Source organism: Moschus berezovskii, chromosome 3, assembly GCF_049115385.1.
Source record: "Moschus berezovskii isolate FMDL1 chromosome 3, NW_MosBer_1.0, whole genome shotgun sequence".
NCBI classification, from domain to species: Eukaryota; Metazoa; Chordata; class Mammalia; order Artiodactyla; family Moschidae; genus Moschus; species Moschus berezovskii.
In genome coordinates, this window is record NC_142462.1 from 128,344,179 (window position 1) to 128,365,627 (window position 21,449).

At 54.0% G+C, this 21,449-nt stretch overlaps 1 protein-coding gene across 3 annotated transcripts in view; it reads right to left on the reverse strand.

The window, feature by feature from the left end:
- PTPRN2 (protein tyrosine phosphatase receptor type N2) overlaps nucleotides 1-21,449 on the reverse strand; it is a 638,480-nt gene that overhangs the window by 67,651 nt on the left and 549,380 nt on the right. For all 3 annotated transcript variants that reach the window (XM_055421655.2, XM_055421657.2, XM_088834793.1), the window contains one exon: nucleotides 20,742-20,936. In XM_055421655.2, coding sequence (XP_055277630.2) covers nucleotides 20,742-20,936 — 195 coding nt within the window. The remainder of the gene's footprint in view (nucleotides 1-20,741; nucleotides 20,937-21,449) is intronic.

Sequence of the window (21,449 nt, forward strand, 5' to 3'; positions counted from 1 at the left end):
CCCTGATGCTGGGAAAGATTTAGGGCAAGAGGAGAAGGGGACGACAGAGGATGCGATGGTTGGATGGCATCACCGACTCGATGGACACGAATTTGAGCAAGCTCTGGGAGAGTGAAGGGCAGAGAGGCCTGGCGTGCTTCTGTCCATGGGGTCACAGAGACTTGGGCTTGACTTAGCAACTGAACAACAGCACAACAAGCCAGCATCTGTGGTCTCAGGACTTTGGGCTGTGACTGCTCCAAGGAGAGCTGAGGGCACCCGGCTGCCTGGCCCCCCAGGTCGTCCTTTCTGCTGCAGGAGTGTCGCCATCCACCTGCGAGTGCTGGGAGGACGGGTCTGCAGACCTGTGCGAGTTGGTCTGAATCCAGCCCACAGAGCTGGGATCCTGGCAGATCCCGGCTGCCAAAGTGCTCGACCAAGCTCACCTGGAGTGGTCTGGAGAGCCCGGCTGGAGAGTGCAGTTTTAGTTCTGTTAAAAGTCACAGAAATGATGCTATTTTGGCATTTCTCACCACTAGCAATGGGGCTTCCCATGTGGTTCAGTGGTAAGGAATCCATTTGCCAGTGCAGTGTCTGCAGGAGACATGGGTTTGATCCTGGGTGGGAAGATCCCCTGGAGAAGGGAGTGGCCACCACTCCAGTATTCTTGCCTGGAGAATCCCAGGGACAAAGGAGCCTGGCGGGCGACAGTCCCTGGGGTCGCAAAGAGTCAGACTCAACTGAGCGGCTGAGCATGCATGCTTCCGCCACTAGCGAGAGGGTAACACCCCGAGAGGGCAGAGGGCTGACTAAAGGGAATAACGAAGATAAGCTTTTCACACAAAAATTGCAACTCGTAAGGAGGGCGGACCGTTGCTAAAATCCAGCAGACTCTAAGAGCCAGGTGACTTTATGTCACGATGACCAGGACAGACGGAGACCACTCATGAGAGCACAAAACCGTGTCTGCACAGATCTTGGGAGACGTCTGTGGCTCTGTGGGTCTTCAGACGTGAAACCAGTAGAGGCTGTCCCAGTGAAAGCCCATTTCCGACACTGCCAGAAGTGCGCTTCTGCACTGAGGAGACGGTGTCACAGAGGAGGCTGGGGTTTTGGAAGATCCAGTTATCACCAGGGAAGCTCTGCCCCTTCTCTAGACGGGTGCCCACGCTGCTGTGCATGCGTGCACACTCAAGTCATGCCCAGCTCCTTGTGACCCCGCGGACGCAGCCCACCAGGCTCTTCCGTCCGTGGGATTCTCCAGGCAAGGATACTGGAATGGGTTCAGGACATCTTCCCGACCCAGGGATGGAACCCACATCTCCTGCACTGGGAGGTGGACTCTTTACCAATGGGCCACCTGGGAAGCTGGTGTGGGCGCCCACGACAGCAGTCAGACCGCTTGTTACAATAAGATTACATCCTTGACGTTTTCCTTCCTTGTGAGAGAACCCGAAGGTTGGTGCTTTAAAATCAGATGGAATCAGATGCACACTTTTAATAGCAAGGGGGGAGCTGCTTCTGCCGCCATTTGGGGAGATGATGACCTTTCTCCTTTAAAAATGAACATGGTCACCTGTCTGTATCAATGTCTTAAAGGAAGATGTATCCGCTCAGTGTCTGAATTCCGAAAGTAAGACATTTGAGTTGTGAGCAAAGACCGTGCAAAGATGAACGGAGGCACGAGGTGGGGCCAGTTGTCCGGGCTCAGCCCACAGGGACACAGAGGCGGGCAAGTGAACTGCTGGGTTAGCAGGGCATTTTGTCTGTCATAGATCGCTGCACCTGGCATAGTTTAAATGGTATTTGTTAATATTATGCATCAGGCAGCCTAAGACATTTGGAATTAGAAATTCAAAGTAGTCCGTTCAAACTCAAGGAAGGGCAGATATGGTTAGGTGATCAGAGGGTAGTTTTGCTGTTTCTTAGCTTAGGGAACGTTTGCTTGAAATGGGAGTCACAAACCATACGATCAAGCGTATTCACATTGCCATCTGACTCCAGTGACAATAACCACACGGGAACCTCCGGACACGGCCGGCACGCTCCTCCCAGCAAGGTCTCACACCTGCCCCACCCGCCCAGTCTCACCTGCCGAGGGACGAAGGGTCTCACCGGACAGTTAAACATGCGCCATTTTATCTCCTTCAAACCGGGAACTTAACGTGCAGCGCGGCTACACATGCATCGTATTAGAGAAAAGGAGCACGCAGGGACCCAGACCAGTTGGCTCAGCGCGAGGCCCTGTGCTGGCAGCGGGCGCTCGCTCAGGAAAAGTCAGCATGACTGCGAATCCAGCCCCTGGGCTACGCGTGCAAAGCCTGAGGGAGCCCCGTCGGGAGAGAGGGCCTAGGAAGGCGGAGCGAAAGCCCGTCCCCGCGGCCTCTCCTCTTTCTGTTAACCCTCAGTGTCGCCGCCGAGGAAACCCGTTTCTGAGGAGGGGACACCCGCACACTAGCTCGCAGGGGGCAGTCCGCCTCCCTTGTCCTGGCGAGTTGGGAAGAGGACGAAAGCCTGACGCTGACCAGCAAAAGCATTGGGCGTGTGCAGCAGAGGTGGCCTCACCAACCTACGTGGATCAAGGCTGTTTTCCCCAGTCCTCCCCTGAAAGCTCTGTTTCTCAGGCCAAGCTGTTTTGAAGCTGGAATGAGCTGTTCTCAGGCTGTCTCAGCGAGAGTTAGGATCAAGCTCCCTTTCTGATATGGTGACCAACCTGACTGTGCGGTGGTAGAGACGTTAAATTGTTAAAACAGTGCTGAAAAGTCCACACGCTTCCAAATGCAAAACCGTTAAGAGGAAGTCCCCAGCGGACGCTCACATAGGCGGAGACGGTGAGTAAGTGAGAGCCCGGGACAGAGAGGCAGCAAAGTAGAAACGGAAGACGCTGTGCTGGGCTGGGGGCTGTGGGCTCTGGGCTGTCTGTTTGGTCCAAATCTCCTTTTGTACTTGAAAAACCAAACTACATGGAAGAATCAAGGAAACAAAGAAACAAAAGCTTTGAAGAAAACCATGTGGTTTTTCAGAGTACTGCTGGGAAAGCCTCCCCGGGATGGGTTCTTTGCCCCTACGTGGCGCCAAGAAGGGCTGTGCTTTTGGAAGAGAAGAAGGCAACTGCTTGCAAAGCAGGGCGTTGAGAGCACATGAAAACTAGTTAAATCTCGATTTTGTAGAGCGTAACTGATTGGAAGCTTTAATTAATATATTTTTTATTATAATTTTGAGTTTTGGTATTCTAACTCTAGAAGAGTCCTTAATTGTGGGGAGGCTTACTGATAACATAGGCTTCCCTTATAGCTCAGCTAGTAAAGAATCCGCCTGCAATGCAGGAGACTGTGGTTCGATTCCTGGGTCAGGAAGATCCCCTGGAGAAGGGATAGGCTACCCACTCCCGTATTCTGGTCTGGAGAATTCCATGGACTGTATAGTCCATGGGGCTGCAAAGAGCTGGACACAACTGAGCGACTTTCACTTTTCATTTTCTTTACTGATAGTGGGCTTCCCTTGTGGCTCAGCTGGTAAAGAATCCACCTGCAATGTGGGAGACCTGGGTTCGATCCCTGGGGTTGGGAAGATGCCCTGGGGAAGGGAAAGGCTACCCACTCCAGTATTCTGGCCTGGAGAATTTCATGGACTTTATAGCCCATGGTGTCGCAAAGAGTCGGACACGACTGAGTGACCTTCATTTTCACTTACTGATAACAGGAATTTCCTGAATTCTGCAGGGTCAGGCTCACAGCTGGGTCGTCCCTACGGAGGGCTGAGCGGGTGGGAGATACCCTCAGAGAAGCTCCCACACTAACCAAGATGCCCATCAAACCTGCTGTGACCTGAGCGTACCTCGCTTTACAGATTTACGGAAAAGGAACAGCACAATTTTATGAAGACTTAACCCTGGTGGAAAATGTTAATAAGGGACACACACTGCTCCAGAAACATTCTAATCAGTAAACCTTAAAAAAATAAATATTTTGTCCTCACCACTTCCTCGTAATAAACAGCAGAGAGTCTTGCTCTTTTACACGACTGAGTTTGTCTCACGCTGGGCACTTTAGTGCCATGCAGTTTTGGGTGTGTGCGTAGGAGAGAGGGACAAAGGTCTTCTGCAGTGAGGCTGAGCGAGAACCATGTGGTCACAGTAACAACAGGAACTCCACCTGCGTTTCAGGGCTGACATGTTCAAGAAGCTCAAAGAATTTTAAACGAACAAGCGTATGAACCTTATTATCTTATTTAACATCTTAACGATTAAGCTTATTTGAACATAGGCAGAATTCAAAGGTGAATACTTATAAGCAGTGGAAAATAATTAAGAGAATTATGTCATATTTCCATAAATGTACAGCTATTTATATCCAAACTGAAGGCAAAAAAGCTTTGCCTGGCATGATGAGTGAAATGTGGATTCTGCCTCTAATTGTGGAAGAGGAAGCTAAGAATTGCAGTATTATTTCAGATTCTTGCTCGTGTGTTGGTGGGTTTAGCCCTTTATTTGTTCATTCAACTAGCTTTATTAAAAGCATCGTAGGAGCCAGGGTGTCGTATGTCCGAGGACCCAGCAGGTCAAAGACTCTGTCCTCAGGGTGCTGGGGTTTCAGCTGGAGAAAGACCACACACAGTAGGTCAGCACCATTTAGAAGATAGCTTCAGACAACGGCAGGGGGTGAGGGGACCAAAACAGGCGATGGGGGGGGTGTGTGAGGAGCCCGGGAAGGCAGGTCCCTCCTGAAAGATGGGGAGGCGAGGCTGCAGGGGCGTCGGGGTGTCACTGGAGGGAGAACGTCCTGGGCGGGAATGCGCCCCGCGGTTCCAGAACAAGAGAGGAGGCCGGGAGGGCGGGGCCCAGGAGGGGGCCTCAGGGGCCAGGGCTGGGAGCTTGAAAGCTGCGGGTGCAGAGCGGGAGACCAGGCTTACACGAGAGGGGCGAGGGCCAGCCGGGAGCTTTACGCACATGATGACAAAGATGCCCGCTCTGTGCCAGCCCCGGGCAGGACCGAGGACAGCAGCCAGGCGTCCCCCTCCCCCCCCCCACCCCGAGAGGAGCTCAGGGGCTGGACTAGGAGCGACAGTGCAGGCAGAGCTGCCAAGATTCGCTAACAGAACTAAGTAGAGGCTTTGGGGCGAGTTAATACAGATTCTGCGCATTTCATTCTCCTGCCTGCTCTTTCTCACCCTCCTAAAGTCTGCAAACCCTGAACCCTCACACGACCGGTGAGGACAGGTCTGGCCTCAGGCAGAGTCGCAGTCTGACCCCCGACACGACTGGTGAGGACAGGTCTGATCTCAGAACCAAAGCTGTGGTCTAGATCCACTTGAAGTCAAACACCGGGGTAGAAATCTGAATGCTCAACAGCCCTGACATTTCTAACAGCCCTCATGCTTCGTTATCCAGACAAAATCTTCAGATATTTGATGACGCTAATTTTTATCTTAGATTTGTTCTACAACATCTCATTGAAGATCAGTTTGCCCAACAGAAAACAAACAGTCAATACTTAATCCAGACTTAATACGCAGATCAATCTAACCACTAAGCCAACTTGGCGTACTTGGGTGTGCTGTGCTAAGCTGCTTCGGTCGGGTCCAGCTCTGTGAGGTCCTAGGGACTGTAGCCTACCAGGCTCCTCTGTCCATGGGATACGTCGCTATACTTACACAAATAAGGCAACTCCTGAAATACAGACAAGGGTGTCCGAGCATGCGAGCATCTCCAAACATAAGAACAGCCCTGAGGAAGCACGTGGCAACTGGTCCCCGTCCCAGGGAGCAAACTCTCCTGGTGGCACAGAAATACTGATCAGCTCTTCAGGTCACCTGGGCCCAGGAGTTCAATCGCCATGCTGATCATGGATCGGTTCCCAGACGGCACGAAAACATCCTCTAAGAGATTAGCACCCTGGAGTAGCCAACGGGCCCAGTGCACTCGAATACCCTTGAGTGAAACCAAGATGACACCAGGCTTTGAGAAAGCGAGAACTTCTAAGAAAGGAGCAGAGCACACCCTTGCACCAGGTGTCCTTGCTGGCTCACCATTTTCGGGCCCCACGTGGGAAGGGGTCCAGGGCTCCCAGGGAACCACCCAGAGCCCGGGCCCAGCTGCCTCCTCCAGCCTGCGGGGCTCCAGGACCACCCCCGAGAGCACAGAACACTCGTGGGGTCTGCCACAGGCCCTAGAAGCCATGCCCCACCCAGACCAACTTTCCCGTGCTTCGGGAAATCCCAGTGTGGCCATTCTCCTGTTCTCAGGACACCAGGCTCTAACCAGGTGATGCCATAAACTGGCTATCGATTCAGTGGGAGGAACCAGTGCAGAGAAATGAAAGATGCATTTTCAGGCCGATCGCTTTACCCCTCACCGCCCCAGTGCCTGGCGTAGGGCCCAGCACAGCCTAGGTGGTCAGTAAACACCTGATGCACGAGGGGGGTGCACCCACCCACTGAGCCCCACCTGGAGAAGGGGCCCCAGCTTCACGGCCTCAGATGCAGCCTCAGCACCAAGGCCAGAGACGCACGGTGGACACGGGGGTCACCCCGAGAAAGACACTGAGCCGTGCCGGCCTCGACAATGAAAGCCGTTTGGAAGAACGGGTCTCAGAGCTTCATTTTTGTTTTCTCCACTGCATTTACTATTTTAAACGAGCACTCAGCAGAGGGAAGGACAGACTTCTATGCTATGAAACAAATTTTAATTTCTTGCAGAATATTCTCATATATTTCGTTTTTTTCCACCTCGCTTTTCTGTCTGCCTAGCTTACCAACGCTCTCACCTTCGTTGGGATATTTGGGAATATTGCATAATCTATTCCTGGGATGCATGAGCAGCTCTGCAGCTTATAAAATATTCATTCACTTTCAAAAGTATTTGCACCCTGCTGTCAAACGTGGACAGATTCATACAGAGTATCGGAAAATGGCTATTTTAATGGCAAATGCTTTCCTCAAACCTCTCTTTCCACTAAAACATTTTCTTCAAAATTATTTTCATAAGATGAACAATTTCAACATTAGCAGCTAATCCCCTTTCATTTAAAACTCTGCTGATAAAATTCTTTGCTTGTCATTCAAATAGTAAGTAATAATTATAGACTGGAGGCTCCCATCTCTGGATTCATTAATGGTAAATTGCATGGAAGTCTGAAGCATAAGGCGGCTTTGATACATCTCAAAATGCAATTTCCATAGCTTCCCTTGGCTATGTACAATTAATTATACAGTTAATAAGGGAAATATGTTAATGAAAGAAACATTATTCATCCGGACCACCTGCCTTCACCAAATATCTTTTGTAAGCTTCTCTTCTTTTTGTACTTTTGGTCTACAGACAGTAAAAGAAAAAAAAGACCTCACAATTGACAATGTGGTGATTTTAAACATCAGTCTCCCAGGCTGCAGCTACTTCCATTAACACAAGTCTAAAAAAAAATTAATTCAAGTTTATTATATTTCTACTAATTTCTGCCTTTTAAAAGCTTAAGATGTCTACCCATGGCATTTTAAATGCCTGAAACAGCTGTTTATCAAACAAAAAATTACTATTAAGCTGTCTTATTTCTACCAACGATACACTCTTCATAGATAAATGGAAAGCCCTGGAAAACTAGGAGAAACTGCAAGAAAGATGAAGACAGAAGCTCCAATCATTCTGAATAGAATAAACTCTCCTAAGTCGTTTCTCATCCATTGCAAACCCCTGTGTTCAACAATAATTAAATCCTCTCATTCTTTGGATATTCAGAGTTTGTCTATAGATGGTTTAGTGCAGAAGCCAATGTTAACCTTTACAAAGACAGTTAATGTTTCTGAGGCTTTGATGTGGAAGAGAAAGCAGAATGGTTTAACTAGAAAAGTAAACTGTCTAGCTGTAGCTACCTGTTTACTTTTTATAAATTACTTGGACAATAGGAAAGAATGCATTTGCAAATATTACTTTCAAACAAATTTTTATTAATATAGATTAATAAAGAGTCTTTATTAAATGAAATAATAAGCATTTGAGTCCCGTCTCAATCATGTTTTTTTGATATGCGAAAAATTTTCAACCATGAGTTATTCAGAAATTCCATTAATGTTCAAAATGTAGTTGGAAACCAACCTTGGATTCCAGAGCTGATAGGCAATAAGAGGAAAAAAAAAAGAATCATGACAATGCAGTTTTAAGATAACCAACTCTCAAAGACCTTCTAAGGAAGAAACTAATTCTGGGAGACAACACTCTCCCAAAGAACACCCCTGCCATCTCTAGCATGGGGTGGGGGCCTGGCGGGTGACGTCAGACAAGAAGGTGAGTGATGGAGAAATCACGCGTTTTCACCGCCACTTGGCGACTCAGGTGGTTTCTATGTGTGTGCCAGCAGGTCCACATGTTTCAAGGGCCATCGCCCACACCTCCCCAACCAGACGGTCACCTACAAAATTCAAGTGGCCACTCTCAAATTACAATGGTAAGAGCAGATTCTGAGACCCAGCACCTTCACCATCACCTAGCTGACACGAAAATCCTGAGAGGAGGCAATTTCCACTCAAAAGATGACGGCAACCGCTTAACAGGGAAGCCTCTCAGGAAGAGGAAGGAGGGAGGATGGTTGCCTAGCAACACACAGACAGCATCTCGCGCATCACCAGGCAGGAGGGCTTTTCTTAGCAGCAGCCTTTTCTGTTCTGTACCAGTGATGTACGCATTACAATTTTCTGATGAAGTTTTTAGGAAGAATAAAGAATTCCAGCAGGCGCAGTAAAGGTTAGCTCGGAGAGCAACACACACTTGAATTTCCTCTCCCATATCCAGATGGGAAAGGCTGGACTCTACAGAACAGTATTAGGGAATATTTGCAGATGATCTAGAAGTGCTATTTGGAAGTACAATGTCTGGTTTTTAATTTTCTGAAACCAACAGGCCACACGCTCGTTGGCAATAATATGAGAACAGGGGAACAGAAGTGACACCAAAACGGGAAAAGCTAAGATACATTTATCCCCATCTTTTCACCAACCAAACTTGCTGAGAGGGACTGAACCCTAGACATCTGTCTCCTGTCTTCCCCAAGACCTTCCAACAAGCAGCAAAATTGCTAAAATGCAGCAAAGAAAAAGGAAAAATGAAGATTTAATCGTCAGCCACAATAACCAGGAGTTGGTTGACAAGTGTTCTTTGTTCAGTTGCTTTCAAATGGGGAGTTCAAGGTGGAAGAGAGAAGAGAGTTGATCTATCAAAAATTATTTTCACTTTTTAGGGTGAAAAGTTGGAGATAAGACTATCAAATGCATTTTTCATCTCTCCCCAGTTCAGCTGCCAATCATGCCGTGTGCTGCCCGAATGACACGCCCACGTGCTCTCAAGGTTTGATGGGTGAAGCGGAGGATTATCACATGTCAGTCATCCAGTTCCTCCAGCACAACCCAACTGGGAACCAGCAGGGCCCCTCCCAACAGCTGCCTCGACTGTCACGGCAACACACGCATCACTGGCATTTCCCCGTGGCCACCAGACGTGAGCATCCAGGGTCCACTCACCTGCCCAGCTGCTGCTGACCAAGGTGCCTGTCCACGCACATCCACAGACAGCCTATGCTGCACACACAGCTGTGCAGGCACTTCCTGAAGCAAGGTGACCCCATGGACTGCAGCACGCCAGGCCTCCCTGTCCATCACCAGCTCCTAGAGTTTACTCAAACTCATGTCCATCGAGTCGGTGATGGCATCCAACCGTCTCATCCTCTGTCGGCCCCTTCTCCTCCTGCCTTCAGTCTTTCCCAGCATCAGGGTCTTTTCCAGTGAGCCAGTTCTTCCCATCAGGTGGCCAAAGTATTGGTGCTTCAGCTTCAGCATCAGTCCTTCCAATGAACACCCAGGATTGATCTCCTTTAGAATGGACTGGTTGGATCTCCTTGCAGTCCAAGGAGCTCTCAAGAGTCTTCTCCAACACCACAGTTCAAAAGCATCAATTCTTTGTAGCTCAGCTTTCTTTGTAGTCCAACTTTCACATCCATACATGACTACTGGAAAAACCAAATCTTTTACTAGATGGATCTTTGTTGGCAAAGTAATGTCTCTGCTTTTTAAAATGCTGTCTAGGTTGGTGATAACTTTTCTTCCAAGGAGCAAGCGTCTTTTAACTTCATGGCTGCAGTCACCATCTGCAGTGATTTTGGATCCCCCCAAAATAAAGTCAGCCACTGTTTCCCCATCTATTTGCCATGAAGTGATGGGACCAGATGCCATGATCTTAGTTTTCTGAATGTTGAGCTTTAAGCCAACTTTTTCACTCTCCTCTTTCACTTTCATCCAGAGGCTCTTTAGTTTCACTTTCTGCCTTAAGCGTGGTGTCATCTGCTCATCTGAGGTTATTGATATTTCTCTTGGCAATCTTGATTCCAGCTTGTGCTTCATCCAGCCTGGCATTTTGCACTGCATATAAGTTAAATAAGCAGGGTGACAATATACAGCCTTGACGTACTCTTTTCCCAGTTTGGAACCAGTCTGTTGTTCCATGTCTGGTTCTAACTGTTCCTTCTTGACCTGCATACAGATTTCTCAGGAAGCAGGTAAGGTGGTTTGGTATTCCCATCTCTTGAAGAATTTTTCATAGTCTATTGCAATCTACACAGTCAAAGGCTTTGGCAAAATCAATAAAGCAGGAGATGTTTTTCTGGAATTCTGTTGCTTTTTCTTTTTTTTTTTTTAGTTAATTTATTTTTTATTGGAGGCAAATTATTTCACAATATTATATTGGTTGGTTTTGCCATACATTGATATGAATTTGCCCCGGGTTTACATAAGTTCCCCCTCCCGAACCCCCCTCCCACCTCCCTCCTCCCTTTATCCTCCCTCTGGGTCATCCCCGCATGCCAGCCCCGAGCATCCTATAACGTGCATTGACCCTGAACTAATGATTCGCTTCACATATGACAACATACGTGTCTCAATGGAATTCTGTTGCTTTTTCTATGATCCAATGTATGCTGGCAATTTGATCTCTGGTTCCTCTGTCTTTTCTAAATCCAGCTTGAATATCTGGAAGTTCACGGATCACATACTGTTGAAGCCTGGCCTGGAGAATTTTGAGCATTACTTTGCTAGTGTGTGAGATGAACGTAACTGTGCAGTAGTTTGAACATTCTTTGGCATTGCCCTTCTTTGGGACTGGTGACCCCTCTGCCCATGTACAAAAGGGAAGTGTGGGAACTGGCCTGAATGAGGTGTCTGGTCAGTCTCTCAGAATACGGGAGCACCTTGAGGTGTCTCATTTATTACGTAGAATGTAAAGCTGGGCCTTAGGTGTGATTCTGAAGGTGACGTGAAATCAACTGGCAGCGGCTGTCTACACTGTGTCTAACCTGCAATGAGTCTCATGCTCCTGAACACGAGAATAGCCTGAAAGGCCTCCTGCATGAGAGCCTGGCGGTGCTGGGCGGCCGGCACAGTCTGACTTTCTCCACAGAAAGGGAAGTCCTGGGCGCTGGGCTTCCACTGTCCACACGAGGCCTTGGGCAACCAGACACGGAGGAGGCAGGGCGCTGGGTGTGGATGCTTCGTCCACGAACCAGGGCGCTCAGAGGCCACACTGTCAGCGGCAGCATTTGCTCAGGCCACAGGGAGCTCACCTGTCTCTACACAGACTCAAAATGGGAAAACATCTGGACCCGGGGCCTCATCTAGGGTTGAGGGTCACACTTACAATACGTACGTCACCTGGGAACCTCTGGGTGGGGAGCTGATGGAAAGAGGGTCCTGGCTTCATGAAAGCCAGGAGAGGCTGGAATATCAATCTCAAAACTCTCCTTTGAAGTCAACACTGTCAGCACGGGCTACACAAAATTCTGAGACATAAAGCCCCACTGATGAGGAGCTTATAATCTGGAATTCCAGAATCCAACAGATGGCAAACATACCCAAGCATGAGTTTCAGCTCATAGGAACCTAGATAATAGAAACGTTAATGTTACATGAAAACAGTCCAGCGCTACATTTATAACTGTCAAAGGAGGTTCACCCATATAAGACAGGCACTACACAGCAGGCAGACCTGGAAAAGATGACAGATCACAGATCACAGAACACGGCAAATGAGACACACACTGGAGACTACAGGCACAGAGGGTGTGTCACGTGCTAAGTCAGACACTGCGGAAGGGAAGCGAGGCACACTGGAGGGCGCAGCCGGGGAAACTCCCTGGAATGCAGGGCAGAGGGACAGACAGGAAACACGGACGAGGAGCAGCAACACCCCGCAGTCAGAGGCAGACTGTAAACGGTGTTTCATCTGCTAGAACTGGTGGAAGATAGGAATTCTGACCTCAGGAATCCTAGTAAGTCTGGAGCAAAAGAAAAATATATAATAAAGTAGGTCCACACGAAGACAGTGCACAAGGAAGTTCCTCAGCAACGAGCTGCAGACTTCAGGAAGAAAGTAAGATATGTCATGAAGGTACAGCCTCCATCCCAGCAGCAAACGGCCTGTCAACAGCGTCAAAGGCAAGAAAATAGTGCTTTTACAGCAATGAGAGAAAAGTGACTAGAATCTGATCCTGTCTAATCTATCATGCAAGTGTGAGGATTAATTAAATACATTTTCAGACAAAAATGGGAAAACTTTCCTACTAAAGGACTGAAAGAAGAATATGTTTTAGGACAAGAGGAAATTTTACCCAAAACAAAGAACTGAGAAAAGTGACGTTGATGTGTAAGAAAATGATTCAATCTGAATAAGGGCTGACTATGGAAATCAGTAGTTAAGAAATGGTTAGTTTAAGGGTATAAACATACAGTGAAACGGAAATACTGGATAATGACAGAACCTGCCTCAGAGGGAGACAGCAGGGTCAGGGTCAGCGCCCCCGAGGCTGTCTGGGAGGGGCAGGGATGTGCTTGGTAAGGTCGCCTGGACAATAATTAAATTACAACTGCTGAGCCGATGGGGGGCGGGGAGAGGGACTCAGGCGAAGCCAGGCCTCGCAGAGGAAGTGAGGGGACGACAGCACGGCCCGCCCCACGCCTCTGGCGCACGGAGGCCTGGGCGGCCCTGCACAGGCTGAGCGGCTCGGCACCCTCACGGGGCTGTGTGAGCCGCCCTGTCCCGCGGGTGGGGAGATGAGCCGATGGTCCTGAGTGGCCCCAGGGGTCGTCCTGGGAGGCAGCCTCTGGATTTGGGACCACCTTTTGTCAGCGCCTCTCCCCTCTGACTCCGGAAGAGAAACCGTCAGAGGACAGCTTGGGGGTCACGCCCTCACCTCCGGCAGACACGTGCAACTGAGCAAAGGGAGAGCTGGACCCTCCCTGCTCAGGGAGGCTCAGGGGCCACATGTGGACTCTGGCCAGCGTCACGGCCGTTCAAGGCTGTGTGAACGTCTCGCTTCTCCCGAGCACTCTCACCCTGGGAGCAGGATCAGGGTTCCCGGAGGGGCTGCGACCTTTCCTGCCATCTCCTGCCCATCCGGATGGCTGCCCCTCCCTGCCCAGGCCTCCCAGGACAGAGGACCGTGCCTGGCACTTGGCTGCATCCAACCTGCTCCAGCTGCACCCTCCTCCTCACTGCAAACAGACTGAAACCTTCTCAGGGCAACACACTGACGGACTACTTCACTCGGATATTTGAGCGCGTGTTGTGCCCTGGAGCTGTGCCGCGTGGCAGGGACGGAAGGATGAGCAAGAGGGGTTCATGATGAACTACAGGTGAAGTGCAGTTTCAGAAGCTACATGTTATACAGAAAAGCTATGACAAGCCTAGACAGCATATTAAGAAGCAGAGACATCACTTTCCCCACAAAAGTCTGCATAGTCAAAACTGGTTTTTCCAGCAGTCACGTATGGATGTGAGAGTTGAACCTAAAGAAAGCTGAGTGCAGAAGAACTGATGCTTTTGAACTGTGGTGCTGGAGAAGACTCTTGAGAGTCCCTTGGACTGCAAGGAGATCCAACCAGTCCATTCTAAAGGAGATCAGTCTTGGGTGTTCATTAGAAGGACTGATGCTAAAGCTGAAACTCCAATACTTTGGCCACCTCATGCAAAGAGTTGACTCACTGGAAAAGAGTCTGATGCTGGGAGGGATTGAGGGCAGGAGGAGAAGGGGACGACAGAGAATGAGATGGCTGGATGGCATCACCGACTCTGTGGACATGAGTTTGAGTGAACTCCGGGAGTTGGTGATGGACAGGGAGGCCTGGTGTGCTGTGATTCATGGGGTCGTGGAGAGTCGGACACGACTTGGAGACTCAACAAGAACAACACCACCTTATATACTACTGATTTTACACACAGTTCTGCCCTCATGCTGCTGTCACTCAGTTTCCCGAGTGTTTCTAAGTCTGCCAGACCCCAGCAGATCCCTTTGGGCTGGAAGAGCATGGCCTCTTTTTTGGGTGACACGTCAGGTTTCACTGAAGGAGGCGGTCAGGCCCGTGGGGAGCGTTTCGTGTCTGTGCGTGTGAACGGACACTTTCCAAGTGCTATTTGGACACCAGTTTCCGTTCTCACCTGGTAAGTGTTAACTCACAATCTTACTACCAGATTGTGTTTGAGCGTTCAGTCTAATTCAATAAACACTGAGTGCTGGATCCCACTCCATGTCACACAACTCACTCTCCACAAGAAGGTATGACAAGCAAGGCAGTCGCTCCGGCATCATCCTAGCACTTTAAACGATAAATCAGATGCTTAATAATCACAAGACAAGTTACACCCCCACCAAAAATGTAACAATAATTCTGTGCCCCTCCCCGTGCTGGGCAGGGGAGACGGCACTCTCTCAGCACCAAACAGTGAGGAGCCACTGACGTGACCGGGACCTCCCTGGCGGCCCAGTGGTTAAGGCTCAGTGCCTGCAGTGCAGGGGCTGCAGCTTGAGTTCCTGGTTGGGGAACTGTGATTCCACATGCTTCGAGGCGCGCTGACCTCAAAGCGCCAGAGCAGCCCCGTGCCGAGGGCCGGCCGAGCGGGCAGCGCGTTCAGCAGAGGCCGCGGGTCGGCTCTGCAGAAGCCCGGTGCCCAGGCCCGTGTGCCTGAGTGTTGGCCCCGCCTCCCCGCACCTTCTACTCCCCGCTGAGCGGTGTCCCCGCCCCAGCTCCTGGTGAGAAGCTGACGGCCTGACAAGGTTTCTGCCACATGCTGTTGCTTCCTCTGCTAACACCTTCCTTTCCTGAGGACCCTCCTGGAGGTGCGCCTTCTCCCAGAGGGGGAGGGGTGGGGTCGCTGTGCCCAGAGGGGGAGGGGTGGGGTCGCTGCACCAGGGGGGTGGGGTCACTGGAGACAGCCTCGTCCACCAGCCTGCCCTCCAGCCCACTCGCCGTAGGTGGGGGCTGCAGAGCAGACGCCCCGGAGTCTGGGGAGCTGGCCACCTCCCGGCAGTGTGAGCCCATCGCCCCCAGCACAGTGCGAGGAGGAGGGCTGGGGCAGAAAGGAGTCGGGCCTCTCCCTGCCTTCACACGAGCAGCAAACACGTGTGGTTCAGGCCTCAGGCCCCGTCACATGCTAACCGTGTCCCCCAAACCCACAGGAGGAAGTCCGGCCCCCGAGACCTCGGGTGCGAGTTTCCCTGGAGGCAGAGCCTCGAAAGAGGTGATCAGGTGGAGGGTGGGCTGTGGTCGACCCTGACTGGGGTCCTTATAAGGAGAGATGACACACAGGGACGGCCGTGTGAGGACACAGGGACGGCCGCGTCCACGGGGCAGAAAGAGGCCCAGGTAAAGGAAATCCCCCACACCCTGATCTCAGGCTTCCAGCCTCCAGGACCAGAGACAGATTCTGTTGTCTGAGCTACCCCATCTAGGGTGCCGACCGCCGAGCTAAGACAGGCCACGTGAGGGCCAATGACCCACAGCAGCCGGACACTCACGCCTCCGGGGGTAGGAACACAGGCGCCGAATTTACAGACCAAGAAGCTGGGGCTGCCCAGCCCCTCCTCCGATAGACCAGGCCTTGGGGAAGAGACGCGGCTTCCGGCTTGGGCCTCTGACTTCTGCTGTCGGGGGGCACGGAAGTGTCAACCCGAGCTGAGGAGCCTGCGGGGAGGAGGCCGTGCTAGCACTCGCAGGCCCCGCGCTCAGGGTGCGCAGGACGCGACTCTGGGGAGCCCCGCCGTGGCCGGCTGTGAGAGCCGGGTGGCCGACCTCGCTGTGGACACAGCATGTCCTCCGCCCATGTAGCCCGTCACCAAACACCGCGGCTCCATCCGTAAGTGTCCTCCCCTCAGCGACGAGGGGCCCTCGGTCACGGTTTGCAGTGTGGCAATCTCCCATTTCCAGGGGCTGGCTTCACCGTCTTCATCTGCGAGACGGGCTGAGCCCAGGTCCCACGCCGCGGCTTCTCGGGACAGGGCTGCCACTTGCACACTCAGGGGTGCTCACTCCTGCTGGATTTTTCAGGAGTGAAGGGGATGCAAAGATCCAGTCCAGACCCCAACCTTCAACTGGGAGACGTGGCCGCTCCATCTACACGGCCCGGCATGTGAGCTCCTCCGACTCCAGGCCCTAGGGACTCCCACCTGCTCTCAGCACTGCCCCAAAGCCGCATGCTGACAAGTCGGCCTCTGAAGACGAGTGTGGTCTAGAAACAGGCCTTTTGGAAGGGTAAATTAAGAGGTGACCCTTTATCTTTCCAAAGGGTGGATGGGTGAAGAAGCCATGCCTGTCACGGGTGTAAACGGCGACAGTGACCGCAGCTCCATGCAGTCCCTGGCCCAAGGCCTCCGACTCCGGAGCGCTGTCCTGAGCTGCATCAGACCTGGTCACGTTGCCTTGGAAACGCATCTTCAGAAGCCAGCCCAGTTCACCGCTGACAGCGTTTCCTCCCCATCTCCCCTCGTGGTGACACTGGGGCCCCCACCTTGCCCTAGGCCTGTATGCTGCGTGCTCAGGCCCAGCCTCCCGGCCCCCCTCCTGGGCTCGCAAACCCCCCAAAGCACCACTATGTGCACCCAGGGCTGCGGTGTCCCGCGTACCGGATGTCTGACCGCAGAGCAGGCCCTTGTCACCTCAGCTTTATCGGAGGAAAGTTATTCCGATTTTGGCCCTAACCCTTCCCAGTTAACTCATCACAGCTGCAGGTCCACAGGCCCCGCGTCTCACCTTCCCTGGTTTAACCCTCACGGGGAACTTGCAGTGGGTGCTGCCACTGCGCCCGCGGTGCGGGTGAGAAAGCAGAGGTCAGAGGGCTCATCAGGGACTCGGGGCCAGGAGACGGCCACGCTTCCCATTGTGGGGGCCTGGTGCCCTCGCCGCCAGCAGGATGTCCATTTCCAGGTCGAGCCCCGGGCTCGGCAGCCCCGAGGCTGTGCCGGACCCCGTGGGGGGAGGTGGCTCTGGGGGCAGTGGGCTCCTGGTGGCCGGCCTGCCCTGCCCACGTGCCCACTGCGGCCGCCAGGACTCCCTTCCCGTCCCCGCTCCCTGGGACCTCGCTGCCTCTGGGCCGGCACCAACACCTGCCCCCTGGCCCACTTCTCTGGGTCTCATCCCCCCGCTCAGGACCCCCGGCGCAGCAGGAAGGCCGTCCCTGCAGGAGACTGGCCGGGTCAGGTGGGCTGCCGCCGGAGGCTGTGTCGTCGGCATCGCAGCCCGTGGCAGCCCGTGGCTGCGTGCACTTCTCCCGTGAAGGCCTCGCGGGGCTGCCTGCCTCCTCTGGGGGAGTGCTGACGGCTCCCGGTCACCCTCAAAAGGACTGGTGTGTCGAGAGCTCTGCACAGCAGCTCCCAGCGTGGGGCCTCAGTACAGAACCCGACACGCCGCGTGGATGGGGTGTGGGGTGAGGGCGCTCAGGGCCGAGGGCTCCCCCCAGGTCGGCCCCCCTCCGCCCTCAGGCGACAACGAGCTGGCTCAGCAGCTGTCTGCTCTTCAGTCCTTCTGAGGCTCCGGGCTTGGCCGAGGGGCATGTTCCGTCCTGCACCCTGGGGGCGAGCACACCTCCCAGCAGGTTCCCGGTTGGCTCCTGGGGTCTGCTTGGACTTTGGCACAGCCACTCTCGTGGCCCCTGCACCCTTGGCGAGTGGTCCTGGGGACCTCCTGACGGAGGGCCGGGAGGACCAACCACTTCTCGCCCGACTCCCAGCAGCCGTGACGGGTCAGCAGATTGGAGGGTCAGGTCCTGAGGTCCAGGTGCTCTGCGCCCACGCGGATGTGGGGTCAGCGTCCACGCACCGCTGACAAGACCGCCCGGCCCGGGGAGGTGGCCCTGTGAGAAAGGGCCGTGGTTCAAGAACCTAAGAGACGAGCCACGCCACCTGCGGTCGTGGATGAGACGGCGTGGAAACACCCCGGGGACTCGCTTCTGCCTGTCTCCACGTCTTAGGGCCCCGGGCGGGGGGTGACACCTCGGCGGGCTGAGAGGCCCGTCTGCGCGGGTCGAGGGCGGAGGCTCGGGCCGTGCCCAGTGGGGTCCTCGTGGCCCCATCGGCCTCTCTCCATGGCGTTTGCTCCCCACTCCGAGTTGGGAAGAGCAGCTGGTGACCTCTGTTCAGACGAAGTCGGTTAATGAGAGGGAGCCTTGTGTCCACGGGCAGGCCCAGGGCACGCAGGTGTCTGCGCTGGATGGTGGTGGGTGGGGGTTGCTGCCGTCGCTGGGGGTCCCTCCGCGTTATGGGGCTGCGGGCGGCCGGGGGATGGTGGGATAGGGGCTCTCCAGAGACTACCCCAGGCTCCCTCTCGCACCTGCCGTCATGCTCGGGAGCCAAGAGACGCGAGTTTCTATGGAAAACACAATACTCTCACCTCCCGTTTGGAGGCGAGATACATCAAGTTGCAGCTTGAAGGTCTGGAAATACGGAAACATCACAACATGACAAAGACTCTCAACACGCGTCTCCCAGAGGGAACTTGCTGACGTGTTGGCCCCAATACTGAATCTCATTAGAAATCTGAACTTTCGGATAAATTTCCTTTTCTAAAAGGGACACTTTCTCTAAAAAATCAGTTCTAAAGTAATACAACCACAGTTATTTATCCACAGAGAAGTTCCCTGGTGGCTCGGTCTGTAAAGAATCCATCTGCAATGCAGGTGACCCGGGTTCGATCCCTGGGTGGGGAAGATCCCCTGGAGAAGCGAATGGCACCCCACTCCAGTATCCTTGCCTGGGGGACCCCCTGGGCAGGGGAGCCTGAGGGTTGCAGTCCGCGGGGTCGCAGAGTCAGAGACGACGGAGTGACTGAGCCAAAATCCACAGGAGGGGCTCTTCCCAGGTTGCTGGCTGTGGGTGCAGCAGGGCAGCGTGCCTGAGGCCCGAGGGTGAGCTGTCTCCCAGGGAAACTGCAGACCCGGGACTCAGGGCGACCCCACGTCCACGCGGAGCCCTGGGAGCATCGTGGGGCCTGAGCCCTGGGCCCTCCGCCTGCGGGGGCTGAGCAGAGTTGAGCTCCCGGGCTTCAGCTTCCTCCTGCCCTGTGGTCTCAGCTGCATCCGTCAGTCATGAGGCACCTGTGTCTCCTGCCTCAGGACTCGCATGTCCAGGAGTGAGGCCTCTGCCCACCGAGGTCACCGCGGGCGACCCCAGGCCTCACCTCTAGCCCCTACCGATGCTCTTTAGCAAACACGTGGTCTCCCAGCTGCTCAGGGGTGAACGTCTGTGTCCCCCACATTCCCTGGAATCCTGGCTCCCAAGGTGACGAGGTCAGAGGTGGGGCCCTCGCACTGGGATCAGGGCCCTCACGAGACCCCAGAGCTCCCTGCCCCCTCCCCACGGAGGACACGCCGACAGGCTGCCATCTGAGAGCCAGGATGCACGCTCCCACCGACCCCGAAGCTGCCCCGCGTCTCAGCCCCTGCCGCCAGACTGAGGGGCGCCAGAGTCTGCTAAGCCGCCCATCTGTGCTGGTCTCCATGCCGGGGGACCAAGACCCAGGCTTCCTGTGGCGCACCGCACAGTGCATGCTGTTAGCAGATAAACACCTAGGGAAGCACCCACAAAGAGAAAACGTTTAACACAACAAGGGTGGCCTGTAGGACCCACCCCACGGTGGGTCTCGGGACGCTAAGTATGGTGGACACTCCTCCCCAATCACGGGGGCCTGGCTGCTCTGGGGGCAGCAGCGCAGACTCTGCCCAGGGTCCCCGAAGCCCATCCCCAGCAGGAGGGACTGTGGCCAGCAAGACGGTACTGACCAGGGAGACACCCGCAGGGCGGGGGCCATGGCCATCAGGACCCGTCCACACCCACACAGCGCAAGGGGCTGAGTTACGAACACGGGCCTCTTACAAAACCTGGACAGCAATTATGCATCAAGTACCACGGGCTCCAGGACGGGCGGGGGGCAGTTCATCCGGGGCGGGGGGCTTCCTACGGGGAGGCTTCTGTGCCCGGCGGGCAGCTGACCCTTATTCACCCAGACGCTGCGTTCGGTGGGTGGGGGCTGGGGAAAGCCTCACCCAGTCGGCGCGCACCTGTGCGCATTCCCAGGGCAAACCCCACGGCTGCTCAGTGGGGCCAGTGTTCTGTGTAGAGTGGGGACAGCCCTCTCTTGGGGAGGCCTCGGGGGGAGGCTGGATGTCGGGGTGCCCTCCCTTCGCCACCTCGCCACTGTGCTGGGCAGTCAGGGACCCTCTCCACCAACCCCACCTCTCCCAGCCGCTCCCCTGGTGGGCGGGCTGCAGGCTGGGCAGTCAGGGACCCTCTCCACCAACCCCACCTCTCCCAGGTGCTACCCCAGTGGGTGGGGCGCAGGCTGGGCAGTTGCCCCACCCTGTCTCTCCCAGCCGCTCCCCTGGTGGGCAGGCTGCAGGCTGGGCAGTCAGGGACCACCCCCCAGCCTCTCCCGGCCACTCCACGTGGCAGGGCCCGGGGCCTTACCAGGACCATGTGGCCGGTGGAGATGTCCATGTTGGGCTGCACGGGCTCCTCTGACCAGGATGAGGTGCTGCTCCGTGCGGAGGGGCTGGGCATGGGCCCGTCGCTGAACTGGGAGGATACACTGCTGACGCGGGACGTGTGTGCGGCCTCGGGGCGCTCGGCCGTGCGCACTGCCATGCGCTGACGGCACAGCTCCTGCAAGACAGCGGGCGGTCAGAACCTCCCACCTGCGTGCCGGGGCCGGGGACAGGGCTCACCCGTGACCGTGCACACCCTACAGATATGCACACACAAGGGTAGACATGCTACAGAGAGACAGGCCTACTGACAGAGTCACGGACACGCACAGACACACACACACAGACACACACACACAGAGACACAAACACACAGAGACACACACAGACATACACAGACACACATAGACACAAACACACACAGACACACACAGACATACACAGACACACACACAGAAACACATAGACACATACACACAGACATAGACACACACAGACACACACACAGAGACACAAACACACACAAACACACACAGACACACACAGAGACACAAACACACACAGACATGAACAGACACACATAGACACATACAGAGAGACACAACTACAGACACACACAGACACACACACATAGACACAAACACACACAGACACGCACAGGCTCAGGCGTGGCCGCCCCGGCCCGTGTGCT